This window comes from Anabrus simplex, chromosome 1 (assembly GCF_040414725.1).
Source record: "Anabrus simplex isolate iqAnaSimp1 chromosome 1, ASM4041472v1, whole genome shotgun sequence".
NCBI classification, from domain to species: domain Eukaryota; kingdom Metazoa; phylum Arthropoda; class Insecta; order Orthoptera; family Tettigoniidae; genus Anabrus; species Anabrus simplex.
In genome coordinates, this window is record NC_090265.1 from 810,508,124 (window position 1) to 810,524,954 (window position 16,831).

At 38.8% G+C, this 16,831-nt stretch overlaps 1 protein-coding gene across 1 annotated transcript in view; it reads right to left on the minus strand.

Annotated features, from left to right (window-relative positions):
- LOC136857567 (macoilin-1) overlaps positions 1 to 16,831 on the minus strand; it is a 258,858-nt gene that overhangs the window by 78,670 nt on the left and 163,357 nt on the right. The window contains exon 10 of the mRNA XM_067136330.2: positions 16,245 to 16,433. Coding sequence (XP_066992431.2) covers positions 16,245 to 16,433 — 189 coding nt within the window. The remainder of the gene's footprint in view (positions 1 to 16,244; positions 16,434 to 16,831) is intronic.

Here is a 16,831-nt window from a genome sequence, read left to right on the forward strand (position 1 = left end):
TCCCAGAGTTTTAATTATAGCCATTTTTTTAGTTCCGTTTGGGCCTGCTATGGACCACGTGGTTCTTATCTCTAGCAGCTTTCTTCTTTGACCAGTACTCCTTCATTCTTGCACTGTGAATGTCTTTTTGCTCCTGAGTCCATTTCATACCTCCTCCCGGACGTACTGTTTTTTCTGTTAGTTACTGGAGAGAGTTTGATGTTTTGATCAATGTTCTGTACCTATTCCTGTCATGAATTTCAATGGGAGCAATGTCCAATTCTTGAAGATCTCATTTTAAATTGCTTTGAATGCTTTAAGGGATGATTAACGAGTATTAATGAATTATCAACTGAGGTGAAAGGCCATATGGCCTGTGTAATTTATTGGGAAGAACGAAGTCTGCACGGTGCATGCTCTCAAGCTTTCGCCCTTGGTTACTACGAAATAAACATACTTTGTGCAATGATCGGCACGGCAGTGTAAGATTTGGTTGATATATTTCTCAGAAAAAATATAGATGGCAGCAAACTACAGCTCTACACATCATATTCCTCTATTTTTTTTTTTTTTTGCTAGGGGCTTTACGTCGCACTGACACAGATAGGTCTTATGGCGACGATGGGATAGGAAAGGCCTAGGAGTTGGAAGGAAGTGGCCGTGGCCTTAATTAAGGTACAGCCCCAGCATCTGCCTGGTGTGAAAATGGGAAACCACGGAAAACCATTTTCAGGGCTGCCGATAGTGGGATTCAAATCTACTATCTCCCGGATGTAAGCTCACAGCCGCGCGCCTCTACGCGCACGGCCAACTCGCCCGGTATTCCTCTTTTCAAATTGTGTCAGAGTTGTGTCAACTCAACGGCAGTGGGAATGTAATAGTGGCCGCATGCGAACATAGACCGAACAACAGTGATTTACACCAACTGAACAGACCTAACACATTACACACAATGTTTATGTACAAATTATTATGTAGATGTATCTCTTGTACAAACAATTCCGAACAGCATAAAAACCAAATAAATATCAGCCATATTTTATTAATTAAGGGTATACAAACAATTCCGAACAGCATAAAAACCAAATAAATATCAGCCATATTTTATTAATTAAGGGTATACGCTGAAATTTAAAAATATGAAAACCTAATAATTCCAATTCACTATTTCCATGGTAAGGATCTATCAATTATATTACAGGTTTTACAAATATAAAGTAGAAAGTATCAACTGAAATATAGTGAAAAAAATGTATTTAAGTTAAAAACTATCTCCGCTTCTGTTCATCCTCTGTCTCGAAACAATCAGCACAGAAGTGCTAGTCCAAAATTGAAAAAATTCCTTGGACAAATATGGCCTGCAACTTAACATCGGGAAGACTGAGTACCTAGAGTGTGGGGTACAAAGTGGTACATCAATGGTGTTGAGATTCTCAAAACAATTCAATTTAAATATCTGGGATCACTTATCCGATCGGATGGTATCACGCTTCCAGATGTTCAAAGCAGAATCAACGCTGCCTGGATGAAGTGGTGCCAAGTCACAGAAGTCCTTTTTGATCGGAGGGTGCCAATTTATCTGAAATCCAAACTCTATAGAACCGTCATTAGACCAGTGGCACTGTATGGAACCGAGAGTTGGCCAGTTAAATGGAGGCACGAACAAAAGCTGCATGTCATGGAGATGAAGATGCTTCGATGGCCAATGGGACTCACTAGACTGGACCACATCAGAAATGAGAATGTTCAGATGGCATTTGGTATGGCCCCAGTCACTGAGAAAATGCGAGAGAATCGTTTGCGATGGTATGGCCACGTTCTACGGTTCTTTAGTTGCAAGAAGGGCATTAAACTTAAAACCTGAGAGCCGCAAACGAGGGCGACCGAAGAAGCGCTGGCTTGAGACTCTGCGGGAGGACATGCATGTGGTAATTTTAATTTTAATTTCGTGTGGCTATTTCCTCCGATGAGGGTGGGCGGCATCTGCCATGTGTAGCTAACTGCGTGTTATTGTGGTGGAGGATAGTGTTGTGTGTGGTGTGTGAGATGCAAGGGATGTTGGGGACAACACAGACACCCAGCCCCCGGGCCATTGGAATTAATCAATGAAGGTTAAAATCCCCGACCCAGCCGGGAATCGAACCCGGGACCCTCTGAACTGAAGGCCAGTACGCTGTCCATTCAGCCAACGAGTCGGACATGCATGTGGTGAAAGTCTCTCATAAATATGCACAAGACTGCATCAAGTGGAAAAGAAAGTGCACAACAGCAGACCCTGCAATTAAGCAGGATAAATGCGGAGAGGTTCTTGAGGAGCATACAGGGAAAGACAAGACAAGATAGAGTATGAAATGAGGAAATAAGGAGAAGCGTGGGAGTGTGTAAACTTCAAGAAGAGATTGATACAGCAAAGCTGTTTGGACACATGATGAGAATGACAGGAGAGAGAATACCAAAGAGAACATTCATGGATACAGAGACTTCAAAGAGGCCTGGGCGATGGCCTAAAATGAGATGGAGGAGCTCTGTTGTGGACTGTAGAGCAAATACAGGAGTCGATAGCATATCAATAAAGTACTAGAAGATGAGTGGTGGAAAGATCGAGTAAGGTGGAAGGCTTTGGTACACTAGCCTATCCAGAGAGAATCTGGAAAAGGGAATGGATGAAGAAGAGAAGAAGAAATGTGAAGAGGACTAGTATTTAATTTAAAAATCTAAAATTAGTGAAAAATAGCCAGTTCGGAGGATCAAAATGTAGAAAGTGAGCAAGACCTCAATGTGTTTCATCAGAAACATAACATATAGCGTCAGAGATACTAAAATATAATATAAAATGCATCCAAAAACAGGCACTACAAGCATATCATTTCTAGTAACAAGTTACATCATATGGGCCTACCCAATACAAATAAAATTTACAGGTAGTGTGACCAATATCTAGCCAATTCGTATGATTGCTAGGTGGCCTCAATCAGATTCTGAGGAGAGCATGCAGTTGGGCACAACTTGCAGAAAAGGAGATGGTTCAGGGTCTGCTCTTCACCACGTTCGCATAGTGCCATGTCGTAGGTGAATCGCCACTTACTCATGTTGGTCTTTATCTGGCAACTCTGCAGCACAGCCTGTCGAGTGCCTTCCATGTCTACCAACTTTCCTCGTGACCTGATAGGAGGCTTTCAGAAGGTACCATCCATTCAGCGAGGTAGCTGTATCTGGAATGCCATGAATTTACTCTACATTTTGAAGGTGCTTCTGGCATGCTGATATTCCAAGTACCTATGCAGGCATACCACATGCAGGAATCAGCTAAAGCTCCATTAGTGAATTAAAGAACTATAATTTTAATGGAGTTTTATAATAATAATAATAATAATAATAATAATAATAATAATAATAATAATAATAATAATAATAATAATAATATTACTGGTTTTATGTCCCACTAACTGCTTTAACGGTTTTCGGAGACTCCGAGGCACTGGAATTTAGTCCTGCACGAGTTCTTTTACGTGCCAATAAATCTACCAACACGAGGCTGATGTATTTGAGCACCTTGAAATTCCACCAGACTGAGCTAGGATCGAACCTGCCAAGCTGGGGTCAGAAGGACAGCATCTCAATCGTCTGAGCCACTCAGCCAAGCAATGGAGTTTGAATTATTGTGTTTTCTTAATACATGATAACATCTCTTGTTTTAGACTGTTGTGTAAATATTTTAGGGCATGTTTAATGAGTATTAGCATATTAATACATTATATAATTTTAACTAGCTGATGTACCCATGCTTCGCTATGGAATTCTGCATTATATACAGAATTGTAGGTTATGTAGAGTACACATTGTGAACAAGGCTGTATAAGGCTGATGACACACGGAGCTGTTTTTGCCGAGTCGGCACATGTTTCTATTGTATCACATAGGATGAAACAGACACAGCGGTGCTCGCCGACTCGGCCTGTCATTTAGCTGGCGGTGCAGCGAGCGTTTTAAAGACTTTGTGCGCACTCTAGCACCATTGATTTAATACATTCAGCTGAATCACGGCCGACTTCATGCGTCGCTCTAGCGAGGGATCCAGTCGGCCGTGGCTGCATTTACGCGGCGATTGCATAATTGGTAGGTATTCCTGTATTAGATATCATGAATTATCTTTGAAATTCAATAATATCCACGTAAAAGGACATATAGAGTAAGTAGACTTTTGGAATAAGAATAATAATTTATTTTTATATAATGTTAGCTAGCTTCCTCACCTAACGGCGCACTCACTAATGTGTTTTGCCCACTGCCTGCTCGATACGCACAAATTGAGCAGGCAGTGGTTTCGTCACAGTCGGCAAAAACCGCTCTGTGCATCAATCACAGGCGGCGGCCAAGGCAGCTGCCGACTCGGCAAAAACCGCTCCATGTGTCATCAGCCTTAAATTGCATAGTTCTTAACGTAACCATGGAAACGCAATGGAGAAATCACCAAACATCTTTTCTCATAGGAAGACTGCGTTAGGGAATTTTCATTGTAATGGTAGACCTGCTTGCTTACTATCAGTCACAATCAGGTAGGGGAATTGCATTATAATGGCAGACACTCTCTCTCCACCTGCCTTTTTACATCCTCAGAAAGACTGTCTTAGTGGTTTTCCCAACTGAAATGAACATAGTTCATTACAATGGCGTCAGTAGGAATGGCGCGAGTAAAAGCAATGATTTCACATGAAATACTCGATCAAATGAAAAACAACAGATTTTCTCACTTTTAATGAACAGTACTACGCTGCCGATCTAACAGTCCAAAGTTCCAGAGCTGGAATGACCAGGCCGAAGACAGCCGTGATCTGTGAACACTCTTAGTCTTTTTTTGGGGGAGGGGGAGAGTCCCAGGGCAAAATCTATGCCCGTTTACTTTATCTGTTTCCTAGGAGTACCCGATGAGTCAGAAAATATCAATTCACTACACTTGCGAGGGGGAAAACTATCTAACTTGGAGGCAAATTTTTCCTCCAAGCCAGGGGAGAAACCCCATCCTTGCTGCTAATTTGAAACAAAATGAATGTAGATTTAATAAAAGTAGAGATGAAAAAGCTTTTCTTAAGAAACGGCTCTTTTCAGGGTTGAATATTTAGTTAATTGTGGTGCTATGATTTGGAATAGGCCTAAATTGTAATTCTAGACCAGTTCATACTACAACTACTACTACTACTACTACTGAGCCTCTGCCGTAAGTGTGTATACTGCTCATTAAAAACAGTGCGTCAGAGTAGGGATCGAATAGCTGGAATACTATGATGAACTGGTGAGTTACGTACCAGCAGTACGGTATCAGAAAATGTATGAACCAGAGGAATGAAATGGTAAAGAAGAAAGTTTTTTAACTCCCCGGCTACTTTCCACCAATAATCAGTCAGGCTCTTATACTCGGTACGCAGCAGTAATCCTATCTATCGGAGTTGAGCGGTAACATAAGAGACAAAGAACATCACCACAAACAATAGTTGATGTAATGTTGTTGTTGATCAATGTTATGTGCTTTCAATATTGTAGGTCTTCACATTTAGTTTTCTTCCGACTCTGAAATACCACTCTTATCATAGTCGGTATGGTAAAACTGAATAAAATACAAATGTTCGGAAATTGTATTCTCTATAAATTTTGTTATGTAGTACTTTTCGATAGGACGAATAACATAGGTATTTAAAAATTAAATTTTAGGCGCCTTCCCCTAAACTACAATTTTATATAGGGCGAATAAAACTGTTTATAACTTAGGCTGTAGTTTCTTATTCCCCGACTCTATATACCACCTTTCATTAAATTCTGTTTACCCATTTTCTCATGGCTCGGCGTTGATATGGACTTGGCAACAAAAATACAAATTCATGAATATCTGTGTTATTAAAGCCGGTATGGTAACAATGTATGACATAAATGATAGGAAATTTAATTCTATATAACTTTAGTTATGTAGTATTTATCGATAGGAACACTAACAATATAAACATTTGAGAATTCAATTTTAGGCCTTTCCCTTAACTATCATTTCACTCAGCGTGAGTAAAATGATTTATAGCCTAGATTGTAGTGGCTCATCCGACTTCACATACCGATTTTCATTAAATTCTCTTCAGCCATTTTCTCGTGATGCATGTACATACATACATACATACAGACAGACAGAAATTACAGAAAAGTAAAAAGTGCATTTCCTTGTTACTATGGACATAACCGATACAGAAATACCATTTTTTTTTTTCAAATTCTGAGCAATGTACAGACAAAACTCTTATTTTATATATACAGTTGAACCTGCTTTATACGTATCTCTGTTCTGCGTAATTCATATTTGTACGTAATTTCCTTTAGGTCCTGGCAAAATGTAATTTAAAAGCGTATTAATTAAACCTTATTTATACGTAATCCGTTTATACGTAATTCGCTGCTATAGGTATTAAGTGTCAGTGAAATATAACCGAGTTCTGCGTAGCTGTAATGAGCACACGCTATTTTAAAAGAAATTACTGTATTTACGAAGTTTCCTCTTCGTCGGCGTAGGCGGAAGTAGAGCGGTGGGGTTTTGGTGCTGAAACAGAAGACAAAGAGTTTCGTGGAGTGACATTGTTGGCCCTTACTTACTGGCGGCTTAACAAAGGCCAACCGAGCGAGTCCCCTTTGCTCTCTATCTCGTTTCTGCTCTACCTTTGCAGTTTTTGACCTTCACAATGCCGCCAAAGATTAAGATACATTACAAGCAAAGTGGGCTGTTCCGGTGCAGAAATGAAAGAAAATACAGTAAATTTGTTTGAATATCAGAATTTCTTTCATGGGAACAACGGAGAAGTAAAACATCCACATGCCGATATCTGGTGTTTACTGTTGAACAGTAGTTTTGTTATTCAGTTGCTTTTGATTACTGTAGTCATGGAGAACAGTATAAAGGAAAAGTTATACCCTAGATGAAAAAGTAAAATTTATACGAGAAGTGGCCGCTAATCCACACAAAACAAAAACTGAAATTGCTAGAGACTTAGGGATTGCTTATACGACGCTATGTACAGTCATCAGTAAAAGAAAGGTTATTTTGGACGAGTTCTTCAAACTGGGTTGAAAATCAGCAAAGCGTAAGCATCAGCAAGAAGGAAGGTATGTACATTTGGAGAAAGCACTTTTCACATGATTCCAGAAAAAGCGGACTGCAGCTCTACCAATTAGTGGAAACATGCTGAAGGCAAGAGCGATTTAGCTAAAATGATTAGTAATCACTGCTGATTTCAAGGCTTCATCAGGATGGGTGCAAGGATTTAAAGATCGTCACGGAATCACAGGAAGAACAATTTGCGGTGACTCAAAAGCTGTGGACGACGTCACAGTGCAACACTGAAAAGAATCGGTTCTGCCAGGTATCGTAGCGATTATCAGGCCCGGTTTCTTCAACGAATGTTAAGTGTTAACTCTGCTGTTAAGGAGACTTAACACATAATTTAACAAAATGGTCGTCTCATCAAGGATTGTTAACTCTAACAAATTGTTAATACTTGTGTTAAATTAACCTGGGAGCAGCCCTGTGTTAAACCTCTTAACAACTGCTAACATTTCAAAATGGAGGCATGTAGAAGACGTAAGTTTGAAGCTTTACTGCTGTATGAAGACTATTTATAAACTGAAGAAGGCAAAGGACGACCCATACTAAAAAATAACTATTTTCTAGAGTTGTCAGAAGATATATTTCTAATTACCAAAGCCATAATGAACAAGATACTAGACGATAATGAAAATAGGTTAGAGTTTCCTACAGTGAGGGCAAATATCATGAGGCAGGATTCGCTTCGGACCACATGGAGGTGATAGAACACTAAAATGCGAACACACTTTACTCAAACTTGTCAGGTCTGCAACCTAATAATTTCTGAAAAATTTATGAATCCCCCGATTCTAATGCAATAGCTATATATTTAAAGAGTTGCAATCTCGACAAGTGAACCAGGGGCCGAGTGGTCATCGTACTTCTCTCCGAACAGCGACGACTTGAGTTCGAGTCCCGCCGTAGACACACTTTTTTAATACATATTAAATCATTGTTTCAGAGAATGTGAAGGTAAAATGCGAATAAATGAATAATCAAATTGCAGTGGAACTTTTATTTTCTACCTCAAATTAATATATATATATATATATATATAAAGAGATCCAGCAGTAACAGTGAAAACGTTTAGGCCTATATTAATTTCAGGTAGAAAATAAACTGTACTGCAATTTGCATAATATTTTTGTTCCAATTTTTATCTTGACGTTCCCTCAAATATTCATTTAATTGTCTTCTTCTTCTTTATCTGTTTACCCTTCAGGGTTGGTTTTTCCCTTGGATTCAGCGAGGGATACCACCTCTACCGCCTTAAGGGCAGTGTCCTGGAGCTTCAGACTCTGGGTCGGGGATACAACTGGGGAGGATGACCAGTACCTCGTCCAGGTGGCCTCACCTGCTATGCTGAACAGGGACCTTGCTGGGGGATGGGACAGACAAGGATGGGGGAAGGAAGCAGCCGTGGCCTTAAGTTAGGAGAAGTGGGAAACCACGGAAAACCACTTCCAGGATGGCTGAGATGGGAATCGAACCCACCTCTAATCAGTTGACCTTCCAAGGCTGAGTAGACCCCGTTCCAGCCCTTGTACTTAGTTTCAAATTTCGTGGCAGAGCCGGGAATCGACCCCGGGCCTCCAGGGGCGGCAGCTAATCACACTAACACACTACACCACAGAGGCGGACATATTTATTTTGTTCAAAAATCATAGCTGTGACGAGACTTGAATTCACGTCTACAAGGTTTGCAGAGAAGTACGCTGACCACTTGGCCATCACTCCGTTCCGCTGTGATGTAACTCACAAGTATATATGCCCTGGATTGGAATCATCAATTTTTCAGAAGTTATTAGGTTGCGGACCTGACATGTTTAAGTAAAATTTGTTCGTCTTTCAGTGTTCTACCATCTCCACTTTGTCCGAAGCGGATTCTGTGTAATGACATCTGACCCCCCCCCCCTTTTTTTTTTCCCGAAAACAAAAGCGTATTGACTTAAACCCTTATACACGAGTTACCGTTGAGTGTCTCCCCATAGGTACACTGAAGCTCGGTGAAATCGGTTGACCGCAGGGTCTGGCCTCTACTTGCTAAATATGATGTTTGAGACACTTTTCATGTAATTTTAGGGGACTATGTTCACGAGTGCAAGAAAAAGTGTGTAGAATCCTGCAAAGAATTCCTGCTGCCACTGCAGCATTAACAAGGCATTACATTATTTTCCCCACAATAAAATAATGCCAGAAAACCATTCAAAACACATCAGTTATCTTTAACAATTGTTTAACAATTGTTTCGTAACAAATGTTGGAAATGTGTTCGTGAAACAGGGCACTTTTAAACAAAGTGTTAAATTAATAACAATTGTTAGTTAACATTTGTTAAGTAAAATTTAGCATACAGTTGAAGAAACCGCGCCTCAGCCTCCAAACATCTACAATTGTGATGAGACTGGCCTATTTTACAATCTCACTCCTAATAAAAGATTAGCTGAAAAAGGTGAAGGTGACTCATGCCATGGAGGGAAGAAAAGTAAAATTCGTGTAACAGTTCTTCTCGCCACCAATGCAGATGGATCTAACAAACTTCCTCCATTTGTGATAGGAAAATTGAAGAATCCGAGGCGTTTTCAGGGTGTGAAAACAAAACCTACGGAATATGAATCCAACAGAAATGCTTGGATGATTATGCTTCTAATAGAACAGTGGTTGAAAAAACTGGACATTAAAATGAAAAAGAAACAGAAGAAGATCCTTCTTCTTATGGATCGATGTGCAGCACATCGATCTGAAATCGTTCTGGAGAATGTCTGAGTGGAATTTCTCCCTCCTAACTGTACCAGTGTTCTACAACCGCTTGATTTGGGCATCATTGCAAATTTCAAAGTGAATTATAGAAAAATGCTGGTTCAACATTTAATAACACTGAGTGATGAAGGAAATGAATCTCTCTCCATTAATTTACTACAAGCCATGGTGTCATCCTCCACAATCAGCAACTGTTTACGCAAAGCTGGTGTCTTACTAGAAGAGGCTGTCTCTAGTGATGATAATGGGGACGAAGTTTTGTCTGGCAATGTGCTAACGCTTCCTAAGGGTGTACAATTCAATACTTTTGTGCATTTCGATGATAATCTGGCTGTATGTGGAGAACTACCGGATGAAGAGATTATTGCTAATGTATGTGAACAACGCGGTGGTGATGGACCAGCTACAAGCGATAGTGACCGTGATGAAGATGGAGATAATATATAAGTAATAATAATAACAACGTAAACGTTTCCACCTTTTCAATACTAAAATATATTCACAAAATTATAAATTACACGGTACTAGTTTCGACCCATCTAGGGGTCATCATCAGCCGTATTGGAGCAAAGATCACTTTTGGCGAAATCCTAAGAAAATGTTATTTTAAAGAATAACAAGTGAAATGAGATGTTATTATGGTAATAGTTAATAATACAAGGAATATACATACTAAGAGGTTTTTAACAAAGAATAAAGTATAAATGGGGTGTTGTAAAATTATAATCATGGAAATCAGTAAGTTCTTGTATTGAAATGACATATATAAAATTATATATGGCTTAGGAAGAGGGCTTAAGGTGGGGCTGAAGGGTGCGGGAGAAAGTGTAATTGTCTTGGAAAAGTACCTTTGATTAAATTTAGGATTGAGTTTAGGTTGGCTGCATTATTGTTTCTGAGGAAAGTGATAAATAGATCGAAGAGTATGTTGGGTTTCTCTGAGATTTCATTGAGATTGTGACTGGCATTAAAGTATTGGTCTAGGTGTATGTAGTAATTTTCCATTATGTTGAGTAAAGGGCCCTTGTTTGCTAATACGAGGATGTCCATGTCTTGTTCAATATTGGTGAAATTATGGTTATAATCTTGCATGTGTTGGCCGATGGCTGAAAACCTGTTGTATTTTATTGCGTTAGTGTGCTCATGGTATCTGATAATGAAGTTTCTCCCGGTTTGCCCGATGTAGGTTTTTTTTACAGGTGGTACATTTGATCCTATAAACTCCTGATTTTAAAAAACTGCTGGTCTTGTTGATGTGTGAAGTATTGTATAAAACGTTTATGTTCTTATTGTTGGTTTTGAAGGCTAGTTTAACGCCTTGTTTCTTAAAGATGTTGGTTAACTTGTAGATATCATTGTTGAACGTGAAGGTGGAAAATGTTAGAGGTTTGGTTATTTATTTTTTGAGGGTAGTTTTTGGGCGATGTTTGTGTTTATTGATTATCCTTTCTATAAAATGATTGCTGAAGCCGTTGAATTTTGCGATTCCGCGGATTGTGTTGAGTTCGTTTTTTAGATCTTTACTGGACATAGGTATGCTGAAGGCTCGGTGAACTAGGCTGTTGTATGTGGCTCGTTTGTGGGACTGGGGGTGCACTGAATCTTGGTGAATGGTGGAGGCTGTTTGAGTGGGTTTTCTGAAAATTTTATAACTGAAAGAATCTGAGTTTCTAGTGATGGTTAAATCTAGAAAGTTGATTTTTTGATTTGATTCGGATTCTAGTGTGAATTTGATATGAGGATCAATATTGTTGAGTCTTAAGAGGGTGGTGGGTGCGTTAATTGATTTCTCATTCATGATTACAAAGACATCGTCGACATATCTGGCCCAAAAGAGAATGTTTTCGAATTCGTTGTCAATTTTGGTGTATTCGAGGAAGTCCAGGTATATTTCTGCTAAGATACCTGAGGCCGGTGACCCCATTGCCAAACCATTTTGTTGATATATGACATTGTCAAAAGTGAAGAAGTTATTGTCGATGATAAGTTTTAATATTGTGATAAAGTCTTGTATCTCTAGTTTGCTTAAGTGGCTGTTTTTGTTTAAATTGTTTATAATTATCGGAATTAATTTTGATACTTGTATGCTTGGGTACATGTTTACAATATCGAAAGAGTGGATGGAGTGATCCGGTTGCAAATTGAACTTGTTTAGTTTTTCTACTAGCTCAGACGTGTTTTTAATAGACTTTTTGGATAAGAATTGATAATTTTTTCTTAAAGAAACATTGGATGAATTGTGATATTTTGTATAAGGGGCTCGGTCTATAGTTGATAATTGGCCGGATGGGAATTCCGGTTTTGTGAATTTTGGGAAGAGCTTTAGCAGTGGGGAGTCCTGGGTTCATATGTATGAGCTTGGATTTTTCCTGTTCGGTAAATAAAAATGAAGTGTTGTTAAGAGTTTAAGTAGTTTTTGAATTTTTTGGGTGGGGTCTTTTTTGATTATGGAAAATGAGCTGTCTGTGAAAAAGTTTTTTTTTTCTTTTCAATATATACTTTTTTATCCATGATAACTGTTGCATTGCCTTTGTCAGCTTTGGTTACGATGAGTTCGTTGTCTTTAATTTTCTTCTTGAGGGCGTATATGCGCTTTTGTTCAGCAATTTTTTCTCTATTATTGAGGTTATTTGCGGGGTTGGTTAAATTGGGGAGGATATCAGTCAGTTTCCTTTTAACATCGGTTCTAACCTCATTTTGCGTGTCTTCCGGCATTTTGCTGATGGCTAGCTCTGATTCTGTGATCATAGTAGCGGCTATGTTGAGGCTGTTCAAGTTTGGCCAGTTGTGTTTCGGTCCTTTGGATAAAGTTAAGTGTTCACTTTCACTTAAGGGCGTGTTAGATAGATTTACAACAGCTGGATGAAACTGCGTACGATTGAACGTGTTACTATTGGAGTTTCTAGTTTGTTGGTTATGTAGTTGGCAGTTTTTTAGCCTGTTGAGTTTATTCTCCAAATTTGATTGTTTTTTGGCTAGTTCGTAGAATAATTTGTTCTCTACTTCTTGATAGAATAGTGTCCATTGTGCGTTTGAAAGTAGTTTAGTCGCTGCGAGGTGAGTGTCGTATAATTTCTGGTTAAAAAAAGATTTCTTCCTGTACAAGAATTTAATTTCGTCTCTTAACCATATTTTATTTGTTTTGTTTTGAGTTTTGATGGTTTGAGGTGAAACGACTTGAATCTTGAAAGAACTGAACTGAGTGCAAGTGTTAGTGCAATCGATGTGTGTAGGCGTTACATCAGTGTGAAAAGTTGTAGTGAAAATGCTTTGAATTCATTACTAAGTTTGCAAAAGGAGGTTTATACTCTTAATGCAAGAAAATTGAAACAAGGCAAATTGTCTGATTTCTTTAAGGCTGGACCAAGTTCAAAATAATATTTTCCGTCTTAATGTATTTATTATTTGCAAGGATTTACTCATGTATGTCTATTCAATTGGTTTTTCAGTCAATATGTGATGTATTGAGTAAGTCTGATTTCTAAGCAATTCTGAGTTACAAGTAGTTTTTTCTCTTCCCCTCGATATACGTAAAAGACAGGTTCAACTGTATATATAGATGGAGTTTGAAATGGTGTGGTTTACTGTATGCAGATTGATTTATTTACGAAGCAGTACATTTACCACATAGATCTATGAACGTACCCGTTAGGGGCATTTGTTGTCAGCTTCATCAAACCATCTTGGCAACCTGGGAAATGGACTGGCTAGCTATCCAAACTCCAAACAAGCCAATTCATCGAGCAGGCTGGGAGCTGAACTAGTACAGAAAGCTCCGGTTCCCAGTCTAATTCCACTATGGTGTATACATTTTTTTTTAAATTTTTTTTGCTAGTGGTTTAACATTGCACTAAGTTTTTGTACTCCTGTGTGGGCTATTGCCAGCTATGTCCAGAACAGCCTCCTCATTCTCAATGGATGTTACAGTCTCCTCTTTGACATCTGAAGTACCCCTGTTGTTTGTAAACGTCTTTCAACACTGAAAAGTCTTTGCCTACATTTCTTGATACAGAATAATGCCTGGAACAAATTCTTTCTTGCTTCTCCGTATATAAGGAGCATGCCAATGTATTTGCCTGTGAAATACACGGCGAGTGACTGAAGCAACTTCATTCCAATCGAATAGCAATAAAGTACTTTACAGAAAAACAATATATATACAAATCTCCACCTTATCAATACAAATTTATTTCACATTAAGCAGGTAAATATAGTCAAATAGTCAAGACTAGTTTCGACCCCTAGGGGGTCATCCTCAGTTGACATGCATTAAAAATTGTATTGTTCATAAAAACATCACATATAGTGGTAAAAGTTTAGACTAATTTAGACTGATCATTAATGTTGGTATGTCTAATGCATGACTAGTGTGCATCGTTCATGAAGACACATATCACCTTACTGCTACTACCATCCAATTTTTAGGTTATATAATATGGAACACACATATGTTTGTGTAACTCAACAGTGGCAAGTTCAACTGTTGAGTTACACAAACATATGTGTGTTCCATATTATATAACCTAAAAATTGGATGGTAGTAGCAGTAAGGTGATATGTGTCTTCATGAACGATGCACACTAGTCATGCATTAGACATACCAACATTAATGATCAGTCTAAATTAGTCTAAACTTTTACCACTATATGTGATGTTTTTATGAACAATACAATTTTTAATGCATGTCAACTGAGGATGACCCCCTAGGGGTCGAAACTAGTCTTGACTATTTGACTATATTTACCTGCTTAATGTGAAATAAATTTGTATTGATAAGGTGGAGATTTGTATATATATTGTTTTTCTGTAAAGTAATATCCATCAATACGGAAATGAAACTTATAAATAACAGTAGCAATAAAGTATGCGCAGCACACGAAAACAATAATAATTACTGCTTGCATGCGGCACACACTGGTCCATGTTTAAGCACTGAAGCTTCATAAACTATTTTTGTACGATGTGGGATTCAAACTACGAGTACTACGTTCCGTTAATTCTTAGGCAAGCGTATGACCACTTGTGCTATGCCACAACTGTGAGCAAGAAATTTTTAAGAATGCCTTAGAATTTGTTACTGCTTCAATTCACTGGTCTGTATGCTCCCCATATCATTGCATCTTAGTTTCAAGAGTTATTTCGCGTTTTGCTATATCCGGTCACTTGGCACATCATCTTGACATATTTACATGGTAGATCAGAGGTGCCCGCACTGGGCTTTTCGTCCCACAGGCACACAGCATGTAAATGGGCAGGCAAATGATCAGCATGTGCTCTTCGGCTACAGCAACATTGTGGTTATGTCACAGGTCGTAAAGGTCAATGAATGTTCATGTGAGTATTAAGGGAACAGTTTTTTCTTTTTCCAGTGGACAGAAATATACAATACATTACACTAGAAGGATTGTAAAGCTGTTTTGTTTTCATCCAGAATAACACTGAATTTTTTATGGGTTTTTAAAATACGAAATAACACTTCAATGAATCCCATTTCTATACTGAAATTTAAGCCTGCCCAGTGATCATGAATGTTACGGAATCAAGTTTATATGGTCTGACACTGTGGATGGTCTGACACTGTGGTTAACTGGTTAAGTCTCATTAGTGGAAAAAATGTCACTACCAGAATGTGGGCCAGCATCCCCTTGGACACTCCTGGCACTAAAAACCGCATGATAAATAAACACGCTAACTAGATTGCGAGCCAAATGCCTGGATTCAATTTCAAGTCTCTCCTCGGTGTTTATATGGAGTGAAGGCATACGATATTTATGGTGATTTGTCCACCGGATATGGACGTTAAGCCATGAACAAACCCCTTGATGTTGTTTGACAACCTGGTTTCACCCTCTCCTTACCTCATGATCATTATCAACCAAAATCCTAACGTGCAGTTCGCCATGGGTGTAAAATAGAATGACCTACACCAGGTGAGCCGAACATGCCCTTGGACACTCCTGAGAGACACCTGAATGATGGACTGACTAAAGTGATCCTATGCAGTCATAAAAGAAGAAGAAACAAATAATGAAATTTAATACTGCATTCACCATAAAATAGGACCCCTAATTCTATTTCTTGGACTATTTAAGAACAAAATGCATACGTTTCAAAGAGAAAGTGACAGTACTCTCCTATGAGACTTACTGAGTTTCCTGTTTATTATTTAAATAAATCCAGTGCCTTCTGTACGTTTACAACTTTTGATAAACGAACTCAGCAGAAAGACTTGCAAATAAAAAGTTTGACAATAATATGTTACCGTACAGACTGTGGCGCTGATTTGAGTCTGTGGTGACAGACCAAAGTGAAATAGTCATATCCTGAATTTAGCACACTGAAAAAACAAAAAAACAAAAAAAAAATCAGATAATGGAAGATGATTACTTACTTGTTGGCAGCAGCAGTTGCCATTGCAACGGCTCGAGCTGCTGCTGCCTCCTCTGCCTTTTTGGCCTTTCGTTCAGCAGTCAACTGTGCCTCACAAGAAGTCCGCAACCGACGCTCTTCCTGGAGACGGCGCTCCAGTTGTGAAATGGTCTGCTTATCCATCTGGCGTGCCGTCACCAATCCATGCAACCTACAAGAAGAATGAAACTGCTGACCGATATCATCTAATAACCTCCATCTATTGAAATACATACAACTGTAACAAGTCAGTTTATGTAACGGTATTTGTCAGGTACCAAATTAGCCTCACGAGACTAGACAACATTTTACTGGTTCTTTCAACACAAATTGTTGACCCAAACAGAAACTGAAAACCTGGAACATACAGTGATGGTTCTAAAAATTCTGATCTGGTGATGTAACCCTATGACACTAGAGGAGTCCAACTATTTGGCAAACTGTACAAGACGGGTATACACCATTTAACAGTTGCCCAACACTTGCAAGCAAAACCTTGATAAGTGGGTTTCCCATTGACTCAACGAGATAAGCATGATACAGTAAGGCTTATATCAGAAAGTGAGAACT